Source organism: Dreissena polymorpha, chromosome 4, assembly GCF_020536995.1.
Source record: "Dreissena polymorpha isolate Duluth1 chromosome 4, UMN_Dpol_1.0, whole genome shotgun sequence".
Classification (NCBI taxonomy): Eukaryota; Metazoa; Mollusca; class Bivalvia; order Myida; family Dreissenidae; genus Dreissena; species Dreissena polymorpha.
The window spans coordinates 139,514,699-139,530,073 of NC_068358.1; the positions used below are offsets into that span (position 1 = coordinate 139,514,699).

The window sequence follows — 15,375 nt, forward strand, 5'->3', positions numbered from 1 at the left end:
TCAACGACCTGGTTGTGACTGTCATGTGTATTCCGACATCCATTGGCACGATCGTGTATCGTTTTTGGGTGTATGGAAGGTTTCTGTGCAAGTTTACGGCTTTCATTCAAGGTAATGTATGTTTCCTCTATTTTACAAAAATATTAATTATGTATCAATATATCGTATACCAGTGTATATAATATACGTGCTGTAAGATAATACTTTTCCTACTTCTACTACTTCCCAAAATGCAAGTTTGAATGTTATAATACTTTTACGTTTCAGGTGTCGCAGTCGTTGTGAGTATTTTCTCCATGACGGCCATGTCAATTGATCGCTACTATTCTCTTAAAAAACCTATGAAAATTAGTCGCCGCGTCTCCACCTCGGGTCAGTCGTGTTGTCTAATACTATCAATGTGGATCGTAGCCTCCATCTTCATGCCACCACTACTTTTCATACGAGATATTGATATTTTACACGATATTCCTTTTCTTCGACCTATTACGTTTTGCATTGAACAATGGCCACAAGATAGGGACAGGAAAGCTTGATAGTTTGTCAGCTAGCGCCATTGTAAATGGCGCACGCATACATATCTCTATAATTCTTAAAGATTGTGATGTACATTAATTATTATTAAATATCACATAATTTAGAATAGCCGTCTCCTACATGGACATTATAGCAGTTGTATACTTTTGTCAATCCAACTGTTGAAAAATTGACCAGACGATATCGACTCTGTCTCTATCGCATTATACTGGCCTTAAAAGGTTATATAGATATAGACGGTACTATGTTTATTAAAACTAAAGGGAAATTTGAGAGTTTATTTACAAAAGCCTTAATAATATGTGTTTAATTGCACGATGATGCGCTAAAAAATCAATATGTCGATACCATATTATAATACATACCAAATTATATCTGTTCGATTAGCTTGTGTACCAATGTTAAATTATGGGTAGATAATCTGGGGCTTAAAAGTGTCAATTGCAATTGAAATGGTTCACTATTATTGTTTAAACTGCTGGGGCGTTAAAATTCATGTACATAATAATATTGTATATGGGTAACTTGGAAGAACATGTTTGATGACTAAAATAGCCATTAATGCAATACGGTATCGTATTTAAATATTATTCAGTTAGAGGATCATTGGTATGTCTAATGTATTTATAGCCACGTGTGTAATAATTTAATAAATCAACTAAATAAACATTATTGGGCAAATCTGTAATCTGTTACAGACCTAAGGCTTTCAATATGCATGGCTAAGCAAAGGTATAGGTGATAGCGAGAGTTTTTTTTATCGTTGGCAAGGTCTATATTAAACGATACATTTGTCCATAGTGGATGTCTGAACTGAATGATTCTTCAAGAGCAATAAATGTCAGGCAGTTTGCAAGGGTTTCGTCCAATAGATTAGATCTGTTACAGACCTAAGGCTTTCAATATGCATGGCTAAGCAAAGGTATAGGTGATAGCGAGAGTTTTTTTTATCGTTGGCAGGTCTATATTAAACGATACATTTGTCCAATAGTGGATGTCTGAACTGAATGATTCTTCAAGAGCAATCAATGTCAGGCAGTTTGCAAGGGTTTCGTCCAATAGATTAGAATCCAATCAGGCAGATGTCATAAACATACCTTTTCAAGAAAGAACATGACAACAGTGCAATGTTCTTGAAGATGAATAGCATTGTTTGTAGCATGTTCCTTATTGCTGATATTAGCAATAGTATATGAGTACATTTTTATTGGAAAAGACCAAACATGATAACAATTAGGAATTAATGCAATCGGATAATACAATACCAACATAAACTTAGCTTTGTATGAACATAAAGAATCAATTCAAAGATTCCAGTATAACTATTGTTATGACTAATTGGATATAATTCATTAATCGAACTTCAATTTTCGCGCTATTTTGTACAGTTAATTGATACATTCAATTCTTTGCAAATACTGTACAGGTAATTAATACATTCAATTCTTCGTAAATATTATACAGGTAATTAATACATTCAATTCTTCGCAAATATTGTACAGGTAATTAATACATTCAATTCTTCGCAAATACTGTACAAGTAATTAATACATTCAATTCTTCGCAAATATTGTACAGGTAATTAAAACATTCAATTCTTCGCAAATACTGTACAGGTAATTAATACATTCAATTCTTCGTAAATACTGTACAGGTAGTTAATACATTCAATTCTTCGCAAATATTGTACAGGTAATTAATACATTCAATTCCTCGCAAATACTGTACAGGTAATTAATACATTCAATTCTTCGCAAATATTGTACACTCAGGTAATTAATACATTCAATTCTTCGCAAATAGTGTACAGGTAATGGAACCGAATGATGGAAATATGCGTTTACCAGCATTCTCATCACATACTAGCATGTAATTATATTAAATGTGTTACGATTCATAACGTTGACACTTGCTATATGGTATATATAACATTACGATGTATGCAAAAGCAGTAAATTTAATGGATACACCAGTTTTTGTTAAATACAACAATATTGCTGATACATATTAATAGAGAAGGGTGAGTCAAAGTGTGGGCAATCTACAGAGGACGCAGACACTGCCCATCCTACTAGAGATGATAGTTTTATTCTGGTTTTGATTATATTCAAGAAAATCGTTCATTAAAGGCCCTTTATGATATTTCGCAGATATTAAGGGTATTTTTTTCAAGAATGAGAGGTGATCAAGTATTCTTATCTATTCTTTGATTGACCTTTCGCAGATTGTAAACGTGATGTTAAATATTGTTATGTATAACTCAAAACGTGCAATAAGACCTACCCAATAAATTCTATTAAACATTTTAAATTGATCCGTTTTGCGTGTATGAATTCTTATATTTTCCGATTATATAAAGCAAATTGTTAACGCTGACAACGTATTCTTACTTCACATCTGAATATCAAAACATCGTATCGTATTTTACATAAAATTCTAGAAACGAATCGAAAGTCTCATGAAATGCTGTGTGAAAAGCAATCACGCGTTGTAATTTGCGTGATTTATTTAGCATGTAAGCATTAGATAGTGAAGTCAATTCAGAGCTATGGTATAGTGAATAACCGAAACATCTTTGATAATGTATTGCAACATCTTTTACAGACTATTTATAAACATTTATATATAACGTACACATATGTTAACCATAAAAACTTTTGTTTAGTGTGAGCGTTAATGTTACAGAGCAAATTTTGCAAATCAGTATGCGCTCAACTGCTTAACTACGCTATGGAAAGACAACCACTGCCTGTTGCCGACGACAAAAGCTATAATCGTCTGCTAGGAAAGATAACCACCACATGCAGTGGTTGTATACAGGGTCCCTGGTGTATATGGTGTATATGACTAATAGTGTTTAACAGCTTGTAAGGCGACATTGACCAGTCCTCTGTTTATCATTGAAATCTGTACATATTGGCTGCTTTCAGGGAAAACGGTACTTAATGCATGTCAAATAAGATAAGCCTGTGCACACTGATTAGCGTGTGCAACGCGCACAAGCTAATCAAGGGCGACATTTCGGATTTTATAATGTGTTTCGTTTAATGAGATTCTCTGGACCTGTGATGACAATTAATGGATATGCATTAAGCCCTTTTTCCAAAATGAAGCTTAAATTATAATTTTTATTAATGATTAAAAAAACACATCTGGACCTGTGCTTTTAGACACACTCTTTATAAATTTGAATGGGTTAATTTAAAACTTGCAAAATAAAAAGCTATCACATAATTTTTTAAATTGAGTTGCGTCTAAACTTATACAACAGCGAACACATACAGTGCATTCAGCGCTTTGATTGAAGCATGACGTTTGAACTGTTGATCAGTAAATCGTTGTAGGAAATTCCATACGATGAGGCATAACATTGCATTATTAAAATTAAAAAAAGTTACTATTATTATAACATATGAAAGATATGTCATATGATTTCAGCAAATAACTCTAAACGTTCACCTCTTTTGTATATAAGTAAGAATAAAACTTTCTTTCTTAAAAAGATATATCTATCGATTGGAAATGAAGTTTGGTCATGCATAACTAGCATACCTGACTTCATGGTTTCGATTGAAGGCGATTTGCAAGTAAGGCGATATATTTGAAGCGATCGCTCAATTTGATAAGAATTTGATTTTAAAACATCATGGGCTTTCGTATAAGTTTATATAAATACATTGTGCGCATTTAATAAACACATAACTTCACAGGTTAAGTGAAAAATAAATCGTTTCCTCTTCGTTTTCGTACGCATTTTCTTTTATGAGGCTTCTTTTTGTGATCCCGCTTAGAATTTTCATCGCGAGTAAAATCGAGATATAGAATGCATATTTATACGAAATAAACGCGGTTATCATTGTCTTGCTGATATGGCTGGAAGGTGGACGGCATTCAAAACAAAATAAAAGTATTAAAAGGTATGAACAGGTTGATAATGCTAGTCTCGGCATCGACTTCACCATCTTGATTGTCACTTTATTATCATGTCTGATCGTCCTTTGACATTTTAATTCATGAATGTTTGATCAAATACACCCATATTAATACTATTATTACATGAATAATACTGTTGTTCTTGTTAATTTTGCGACACTTACTATTGAAATCAAAGCGCCCTAGGCGCTGAAGGCCTGGGGCTAGATTTAGGGTGCTTGGTAAGAAGTTTAGTGACTAAACTGAAGTAAATGAGTTTTGGACAAAAATAAAGTAAATCCAATCATGAACCACAAAGTTAGAGCATGGTCCAGCCTTGTCAGTATGGACTAAACAGGCGAAATTGAGCAAGTATTGTAAGTTTGAAGAGGATATCTTTGATAGTCTTTGCGGAAATTGACATTACAGACAACTAAACAAACGCGGACGCCGTCTACCTTTGTTCTATAAGTCGAGCCAAAAAGGGAGATATTAATTAAGCTGTGTGACTGGTAGACTATTTTCAGTCAATATAATGACAATGATGGCATTTTGAAAGGTAAGTGCTAATGATAATGAAATGTTTGAAAATGGTTTTGAGATCAATCTGAAGGCAGGGCAAAGTTACCAATACCATCGTAATAAATGAACAAGTACTTAGTGCTGAGATCAATTTAATGAACACAATGTTTCAACAACCTGTAGAACATGGAAGATAATTGTTTTTAGCATCAAAGCTTAATATAACTTGACATAATGAACTAACTAATAATCTAGCTCTACAAAATGATTTTAAAATGTTTGGAACAAGAATGGTATCATGCAATTTTCGTTCTTTTGTGTGAGTATTAACATATGTACTGTAAATGTACAAGGGCTAAAAAAACAAAGATAACTGCACAAAAAGTTTCAAATGGTTGGACAAAAAAAGGTTATATAAGTCTTTTTTATACAGGAAAGTCACCTAAAACATACCTAAGAAAAAACATTGAAAAGTGGTTGGGACGGAGATATTTATCTTAGCGGACAACATACCAATAAACAATGCATCGCTTGTCTGAGTAAAAGTCATAGAGGAATAACAGTGGATTACTTGAACGTAATAATGATTGGCAGACAAGCAAGTATAGATATAACAAGGGCTGTTTGTAAAACATGCATGCCCCCCATATGGGCTGTCCGTTGTAGTGGCAGCCATTGTGTGAATACGTTTTTTGTCACTGTTACCTTGACCTTTGACCTAGTTACCTGAAAATCAATAGGGGTCATCTGCGAGTCGCGATCAATGTACCTATGAAGTGTCATGATCCTGACAAAAGCGTTCTTGAGTTATCATTCGAAAATCATTTTACTATTTCGGGTCACCGTGACCTTGATCTTGTGACCTCAAAATCAATAGGGGTCATCTGGGAGTCATGATCAATCTACCTGTGAAGTTTCATGATCCTAGGCATATGCGTTCTTGAGTTATCATCCAAAAACCATTTTAGTATTTCGGGTGACCTTGACCTAGTGACCTCAAAATCAATAGGGGTCGTCTGCAAGTCATGATCAATCTACCCATGAAGTTTCATGATCCTAGGCATATGCATTCTTGAGTTATCATTCAAAAACCATTTTACTCTTTCGGGTCACCGTGACCTTTGACCTAGTGACCTCAAAATCAATAGGGGTCATCTGCGAGTCATGATCTATGAACCTATGAAGTTTCATGATCCTAGGCCCAAGCGTTTTTGAGTTATCGTCTAAGACAACCACCTGGTGGACGGACGGACTGACCGACATGAGGAAAGCAATATACCCTCTCTTCTTCGAAGAGGGGAATAAAAATACACGGAACACAATTAACATTAATGAACGTTTATGGTCCGAACATAGATAGTCGGAGAGGATTTCAATATTGTTTTTAACCCATTATTAGAGATAAAAGAAATGGAAATCTTTAAAGTACCTTGGGCTATTTCAGGTTGTATTTCATGCAGTTAAAGTTCAACTACAGAGTGATCAGTCATAAATCCTGGTTTTATGTTGCATGTGTCGATAATGTTGCAAATAGACTCGCATATTAAAAAAAATCTTACTCCAAAATATTGCTGGTTTTGTGTTTGAGTGGCAGGTGAATTTTCTTTCATTATGATTAACTGTATGCCATATGTTTATGAAATTGTAGTTTTCAATTATGCTATTCAAAATGTTCCTTTTTTTTATAAAAGTAAATAATAGCTTTTGAAAAATACACAATATGAAACACAAATATAACAGGTAATAACCAATACAATTTAAGATAACAAAGACGCAAATCCAAACACCTTATAGGAAATAATTAAAGGCAAGATACTTAACACAACAATAAGATGCACGTTATTTAAAACAAGAGGGCCGTTAGGCCCTAAGGCATAGTACTTCGAGCACGGGCACAGCATGTTGAACACAATGAAAACAATACAAAATACTGTGCAAACATTTTAAAACGTAGAAACAAACACAAAACTATACACTGACTAGTAGTTAATGGCAAAGACGTAACAAATCAAAGTCAAATGATAGAAGAAGCTTATTTTTCGAAACACTAAACGAAAGAAACTGCCACGACCAATGGCGGCCATGTTTTTTATTCAACTGGAACCATTTTCGAACTCATTTAAGATTTTATAGGGAAACATGTTGTGAGGATCTAAAAATGTGACTTCTAGAGTGTTATGAAGGTTTTACTGTAGCCATTTAAGGAAAAACTGCCACGCCACCTGGCAGCCATGTTTTTCAACCAATTAGTCCATATTCGAACTCGATCAAAATATCATTAGAACAAATGTTATGACTAAGTCATGAAGATTGGACAATAAATTTGACTTCTACAGTGTGAACAAGTTTTACTATAGCCTTAATAGGAAAACTGCCCCGCCCCCTGGCGGCCATGTTTTTCTTCCAACGGAATCATTTTTGAAATTGTCAAAGATTTTATTGGAACACATGTTCTGACCAAGTTTCATGATGATTGGACAAAAAATGTAACTTCTACAGTCTTAAACAAGGTTTTACAATAGCCATATTAGGAAAACTGCCACGCCCCTTGGCACCCAGGTTTTTCAACAATAAGAAGCATTTTCGAACTTGTCCAAGATATTAATGGGACACATGTTCTGACCAAGTTTCACGAAGATTGGACAATAAATATGACCTCTTAAGTGTTAACAAGGTAAATGTTGACGCTGCACGACAGACGACACACAAAAGGCAATCACAAAAGCTCACCATGAGCACGTTGTGCTCAGGTAAGCTAAAAAAAAAAAGAAACACACAAACTTGAAAATGAAGCCATAAAAGTCATTGAAGCACTTGAAAAACAGATGCATAAAAGAAACACAAATTATACCACCTCCATTGAAGATGGAAATTTTCACACACCAAAAAAATAATGGAAGGAATTTATCACACACACCTCAACGGCATATTAATTTGAGCATGGGCACAGCATGTTGAACACAATGAAAACAATACAAAATACTGTGCAAACATTTTAAAACGTAGTAGCAAACTCAAAACTATACACAGACTAGTAGTTAATGGCAAAGACATAACAAATAAAAGTCAAATTATAGGAGAAGCCTATTTTGCGGAAAACTATAAACGAAAGAATGTTGAAAAAAACAACCTGTTTAATATAACACATTATGCTTTAAAGGAAAAGATAACAATGATGTGAAGGATTACAAACTGAATATGAATATTGACAAGCTCGTTTAAAAATGCCAAATAACAAAAGTCCGGAATCTGATGGCATCACTATTGAGTGTTATAAAACATTTTGGAACAATATTTAAACACATTTAACATTTTCACTAAATTATTCATATAACAACGTAGGAGTAACCACTCAAAAAGCAAAGTGCTATTGATAATGAAATGTTTATAAATTGTACCGAGATCAATCTAAATAAAGGCAGGGCAAAGTTACCAATACCATCGAAAAAAATGAACAAGTATTTAGTGCTGAGATCAATTTAATGAATACAATGCATTAACAACTTGTAGAACATGGAAGTTGATGGTTTTAAACATCAAAGCTTAATATAACTTTGCATAATGAAGTATTAACTAACAAGGGCTGTTTGTAAAACATGCATCCCCCCATACGGGCTTTCCGTTGTAGTGGCAGCCATTGTGTGAATACGATTTTTGTCACTGTGACCTTGACCTTTGACCTGAAAATCAATAAGGGTCATCTGCGGGTCACGATTAATGTACCTATGAAGTGTCATGATTCTAGGCAAAAGCGTTCTCGAGTTATCATACGAAAATCATTTTCCTATTTCGGGTGACCGTGACCTTGGACCTTGTGACCTCAAAATCAATAGGGGTCATCTGCAAGTCATGATCAATCTACCTATGAAGTTTCATGATCCTAGGCGTAAACGTTCTTGAGTTATCATCCTAAACCATTTTACTATTTCGGGTCACCGTGACCTTGACCTTTGACCTAGTGACCTCAAAATCAATAGGGGTCATCTGCGAGTCATGATCAATCTACCCATGACGTTTCATGATCCTAGGCGTATGCGTTCTTGAGTTATCATCCGGAAACCATTTTACTATTTCGGGTCACCGTGACCTTGACCTTCGACCTAGTGACCTCAAAATCAATAGGGGTCATCTGCAAGTCATGATCAATCTACCCATGAAGTTTCATGATCCTAGGCGTATGCGTTCTTGAGTTATCATTCAAAAACCATTTTACTATTTCTGGTCACCGTGACCTTGACCTTTGACCTAGTGACCTCAAAATCAATAGGGGTAATCTGCAAGTCATGATCAATGTACCTATGAAGTTTCATGATCCTAGGCACAAGGGTTCTCGAGTTATCGTCTGACAACCACGTGGTGGACAGACAGACCGACCGACCGACATGAGCAAAGCAATATACCCCCTCTTCTTCGAAGGGGGGCATAATAATCTAGTTCTACAAAATGATTTTTAAATGTTTGGAACAAGAATAGCATCATGTAATTCTCTGTCTTTTGTATGAGTATTAACATATGTACTGTAAATGTAAAAGGGCTAAATAACAAAGGAAAACGCACTTAAATTTTCGAATGGTTAAGATGTAAAATAGTCTTTTATAGGAAAATCACCTTTTACATATTAGCAGTTGAAAATAACACCCTCTTAATAAATAGACATCATGCTTTAATTGAAGAGGAACACAAATTAATTTGATGTGCCTGCACTTCAAGCTTGTTAAGTGAACAATCAATCGTGTCACATGTTATCTCACATGATGACTCGAATAAAAAGCCTCAGACAATGAACAGGAGCAAAATACAAGTGTACAATTTCGAGTATTTATAGTCTCATTCTTTAATCAACCATAATCTAATCGAGTAGTAAAAGTGCACTTTTGCTTTTCATAGATAAACTTTCAACAGGACTTTTCGGCACTACAACAATAAATCATGTAAATTTTCTTGCTGATCACATGAATAAACTAACCATTTATAAGAATGGACAACTGTATGTCAGGTATTAAATATAACATGCTACCAAACAAATTTATTGACTGTGGATTGCAGTCAACATCCTCAAATATGCACCAAGTCATTTATTATGTTACAAGTATTCTTATGGATCATATAAGAGAAACCAATAGCATACATGATGAATTAGAAGAATTTAAGTTAGGAGTTCCTGATTTAATCAATGGAAAGTCGTGTACTCAATGAATGATTTTCTGTTTACAAGATCAAGCTTGTTTTTAATTTTAAAACTTCTAATTTTATAACTGAAAGATCCTTTGCATTTATACAAGGTCGAGTCTTTTCCTGTACCTATAAATGCTACATCTCATGATCTGTAGATGAAACTCAAATATTAAATCTCCCTGCTTTCTTATTGATAACTAATGAGTGGCTAGACCCAATTAAACTGAATGTGTAGGGTTCAGCCTCAAGTATTGTAAAAATAATTTTGCCTAATTACTTCTTCATGTTGTATGTTGGCAATCTTTGCAAATGACAAAATCAAGCAAGTATATGCGTAAGTTCAGGTATGTTAAAAATGCCATTATACCTACAGCAAACACAAGTTCACTATATTTAAAACACTATGAATACATGTATACATATTCAGGTGACATTAAATTAACAAAACCAAATTATTTTTTGGCCCATTAAAAGTTTTTAAGACTGGTTACTTGAAAAAGAACAAGGGCTGTTTGTAAAAATGCATGCCCCCCATATGGGCTGTCAGTTGTAACGGCAGCCATTGTGTGAATACGTTTTTTGTCATTGTGGTGGTGGTGGAGGTGGTGATGGTTTCATGATACCAGGCGTAAGCCTTCTTGAGTTATCATCTGGAAAGCATTTTCCTATTTCCAGTAAACCACTTTACTGCCTCGTTTCACTGTGACCTTTGACCTAGTGACCTGAAAATCAATGAGTCATCTGCAAGTTATGATCAATGCCCCTATGAAGTTTCATGATCCCAGGGGTAAGCGTTCTTGAGTTATCATTCGGAAAACATTTTGCTATTTCCAGTTAACCATTTTACTGGTTCAGGTCACTGTGACCTTGACCTTTGACCTATTGACCTGAAAATCAGTAGGGGTCAGATGCTGGTCATGATCAATGTCTCTATTAAGTTTCATGATCCTAGTGTAAGCATTCTGGAGTCACATTTAGAAACCATTTTCTTATTTCAAGTCACTATGACCTTCACCTGTGTCCATTGACCTCAAAATCAATAGTTGGTCATCTGCCAGTCATGATCAATGTACGTATGAAGTTTCATGATCCTAGGCCTAAGCGTTCTTGAGTTATCATCAGACAATCATGTGGTGGACGGACAGACAGACCAACACACTAACATGTGCAAAGCAATATCCCCCTTCTTCGAAGAGGGGCATAACTAGGAAAAGTAGGAGCTTGTTGTAAAATGTATGAAAAAGTAGTAGATTTATATAAAAAAAAACACTAGGGAAAACAAGGTAAACTAGGAATGCTGAATAATGTCATGTATATGTATAACAGTTTACTGAAGTATCACTGAAAGTACTTCTGATCCTTTTAATTGCAGCCTTAAGTTTGTTTTTCTCTCTGCAAAGAAAGATTCTGGATCCAAGTCTTCATCAAGTTCTTGTGGAAGGGCAGCCATTAATAATTGTGAAGGTATTGCCCTCACAGAGTCATCACTGAGGAGAAGTTCTGTAATGTCATCTTGTACACAGGCACCTATTACTGTAACCGTCACATGTACAGTTGGTTGTTCGACTTTCTGGAAAAATAAGGAAATACTTCATATGGCAATACAAACATTACCTTTCAGGGATAAGGCAGCATCAGACATTAATCCTAACCATAAGCGTTCTTGAGTTATCATTCGGAAACAATTTTACTATTTCGGGTCACCTTGACCTTTGAACTAGTGACCTAAAAATCAATAGGGGTCATCTGCAAGTCATGATCTATCTACCTATGAAGTTTCATGATCCTAGGAATAAGCGTTCTTCAGTTATCATTTGGAAACCATTTTACTATTCGGGTCACCGTGACCTTGACCTTTGACCTAGTGACCTGAAAATCAATAAGGGTCATCTGCGAGTCATGATCAATGTACCTATGAAGTTTCATGATCCTAGGCATAAGCGTTCTTGAGATATCATTTGAAAATCATTTTACTATTTCAGGTCACCGTGACCTTTGACCTAGTGACCTGAAAATCAATAGGGGTCATCTGCCAGCCATTATCAATCTACCTACGAAGTTTCATGATTCTATGCATAAGCGTTCTTGAGTTATCATCTGGAAAGCATTTTACTATTTTGGGTCACCGGACCTTGACCTTTGACCTGGTGACCTGAAAATCAATAGGGGTCATCTGCGAGTCATGATCAATCTACCTTTCAAGTTTCATGATCCTAGGCCTACGCGTTTTTGAGTTATCATCCGGAAACCATTTTACTATTTCGGGTCACCGTGACCTTGACCTTTGACCTAGTGACCTCAAAATCAATAGGGGTCATCTGCGAGTCATGATCAATGTACCTATGAAGTTTCATGATCCTAGGCCCAAGCGTTCTTGAGTTATCGTCTGACAACCACCTGGTGGACGGACCGACAGACCGACCGACATGAGCAAAGCAATATACCCCCTCTTCTTCGAAGGGGGGCATAAAAAAAACTCAGATGCACAACTTCACATAGTGAGCAATAATGCTAAAAAGATTCAAGACAGTGACTGTAGGTCTTTTCTTTCTTGAAGTGTCAAGACTGTAGGTCTTATACTTTAATAGATATGCGCAAACTTTTTTAAAGTATAATTTTACTAAGTTGAGAGCCATTACTCTGCTTTAAGATATTGAAAGCAAATGGAAAACCACAGGTGCACAAATTTACGTGTTAAGCAATAATCTTATTAAGTTTCAAGGGTGAAGGTCTTATACTTGTGTAGATATGCATATCACAAACTTTACTCAGACGCACAGAAGAACAGCAAACAGACGGACAAGGGTTTTTCTTTTGGGGGGGGGGGCACAAAAATAGGCAACTTGTCATGGTGTTCTGCCCACCATAAGTGCATCTTAGCTAAATTATTTGAAAAATCCTTAAAGTATGCAGTCACAATATTAACTTACAGTAACTGAAGTTGTGTAGGTAGAATTGAAGCTGGTTTCAGTTGTGTACTTTGTTTGGTAAGTGTGTATTGTCAAATCAGTGATTTTGACGTAATCCCCAGTTCTGACGTCTTTGTTGGTGTTTCTCCACAAAGCCACTTTTACTCTGTCCACCGTTGCATCCTGTATGTAAATTGATCTCATCTTTGTCGGACTTTTCGACTTTCCTACCAGGATGTCACGCTCTTCTTCATCCTGTATAACATGATTACATACATATTGAGTTAATGGCAAAATGACAACAGCTGTCAGTAATGGTGTGCATGACTTGAAGGATATACAACATGCTGACCAATATTCCTGTTAAGTTGCATGTCTTTAGCTCAAGCATTTTGGAGGTTCACGCGACGCAGCATATTCGGACAGACACACCCACAGACAAGTTTCATTAAGAATGGACAATAAATGTAGCCACTAGAGTGTAAACAAGGTAAATGTTGACGCTGCATGATGCACGACAAACAAATGGCGATCACAATAGCTCACCATGAGTATGTTGTGCTCAGATGAGCTAAAAATAGAGTGTAAAGGGTTAAGATTAGTCATTACGAGCTGTTTTAATGGAGAGTTAATTGTATAAGGCCTAACAAAAATTATGTTTATTTCCTGTTACCGATCGACCGTCAGAGTTTACCCGTGACTGCAATTCTTTTATAAAAAAATCGCGAGTGGACAACAACGATATTGTTTGACACTATTTGGTCCCTATGTAGATCTTAAAAGGCCTGAAGTTTAAACCACGCCGCTATCTTTGAAAATGGCCGTCTGCTCAAGCGTAGTGGCTTAACAAGAAGGCAGAGCTGCCATTATCTTCCACCATTTTGGAATTAAGGGTAGGGGAAAAAATCCAATGACAAGGCAGAGTCATGTTTATATCTAATACAACCAGACTTGTTATAAAATGTTAATACATTTTAAACATTATTTCAAATTATTGTGATTTAATTTCCGGTAGTTTTTTTTATTATTTAATTATAAAAACCAATCGTTCCCTCGATGCGAAGCTTGACAGCTCTGCATTCATTTAAATGTAAATGTTTCTGTGTTTTATTAAATGAAATCGTAACCTCCAGTGTGAAACAGTACTTTATTATCACAAGAAGGTCAGTATGTGTTATATCTTGATTTGTTTTGTGCGGTAACCTCCAGTGTGAAACAGTACTTGATTATCACAAGATGGTCAGTATCTGTAATATCTGTAATATCTTGATTTGTTTTGTTTGTAACTTTCATTTAAATTATTTGAATCGTGTTGGTACAATATGAGTACGAACATCAAAAAATTCCGAACATTTTCGAACCAAATATAAAAAAATATCCAAACTTACTGACCCTCATTGTTTTAAGCGTGTAACCGGAAACATACATGTTTTTGTGTTCGGTGTAAGGTTAATGTGCTAGTTACAAATGCATAAAATCACCATCCAAAATATGGCAGATGACTATTTTGTAACCATGTTTGAACAGGTTTAACATGTTGGTGCATATTCCAGAAAACTTTTCAGCAGGTGCACGTTTCGTTGCTAAGAAAATGATAAACAAAATTCGTCCGCTATGTTTATTCATTTAGTCCATCAAAACGCGGGGTTTTTGGGGGCGGAAGCCCCCGATACCAAGGAAATCGCAAAGAAAGGATTTTACTTACTTCTCACCAAAATGATCAAGATACAAGAGGTTTTACGCCTTTGTACAGCTGATCAACCGTGTCTTTGATTGTCGCAGTCGGCAGTCCATCGAGCCAGTGTCAACTTCTTTTAAAATTATAATCGAAAAGTGGACACTAGTCACACTCTTTTTACACATTTCGCCGTAATCCAATACATTCAAATTACACAACAAAAAACCCCAACCGTCGTCACGTTTGCAGACATTTAAAAGAAAAAGAATACAAAAATTGCTAACAGTTGTATGTTGTTTTGCGTTTCATTAAAAGTAAACCAATCAAATGCCACTAATTGGTCATGTGATTAGAAACGTAGAACATCGTCATCAAAATGGAATTTCATTCATAAATCGGAAGTGAGATTCTCGCATGAATATGCAAACAATAATAAAAACTATGCCGTATCCAATGCTTAGGAATTTTGCTTCAATAATATTTTTTACACGTTTTATGACACTGTCATGTTATATAGTGATGTTATGTATTCATAATGCGAGTAATTGAGAACTTCTTTGCAGGGACCTATTTGTTTGTATAGGTCCCTCTTCTTTGATTGCGTATGAATGACCGCCAAGTGGTAAATCGGACTTTTCCAAA

At 35.4% G+C, this 15,375-nt stretch overlaps 1 protein-coding gene across 4 annotated transcripts; it reads right to left on the bottom strand.

Annotated features, from left to right (window-relative positions):
- Positions 1-11,002: 11,002 nt before the first annotated feature.
- LOC127876922 (uncharacterized) lies at positions 11,003-15,024 on the bottom strand. Of its 4 annotated transcripts, none has more exons than XR_008048147.1 (3): positions 14,761-15,024; positions 13,077-13,310; positions 11,003-11,716 (listed from the first exon to the last, which is right to left on the bottom strand). XR_008048147.1 is itself a non-coding variant. In XM_052422433.1 (3 exons), exons 1-3 carry the CDS (start codon positions 14,481-14,483, stop codon positions 11,474-11,476), a joined length of 513 nt encoding a protein of 170 aa, XP_052278393.1. In that variant the 5' UTR covers positions 14,484-14,668; the 3' UTR covers positions 11,003-11,473. The 4 variants fall into 4 exon arrangements, 2 of the variants coding, with proteins under 2 accessions (XP_052278393.1, XP_052278392.1); XR_008048148.1 differs by lacking the exon at positions 14,761-15,024 and adding an exon at positions 13,729-14,434; XM_052422433.1 differs by lacking the exon at positions 14,761-15,024 and adding an exon at positions 14,448-14,668.
- Between the last annotated feature and the right edge of the window lie 351 nt (positions 15,025-15,375).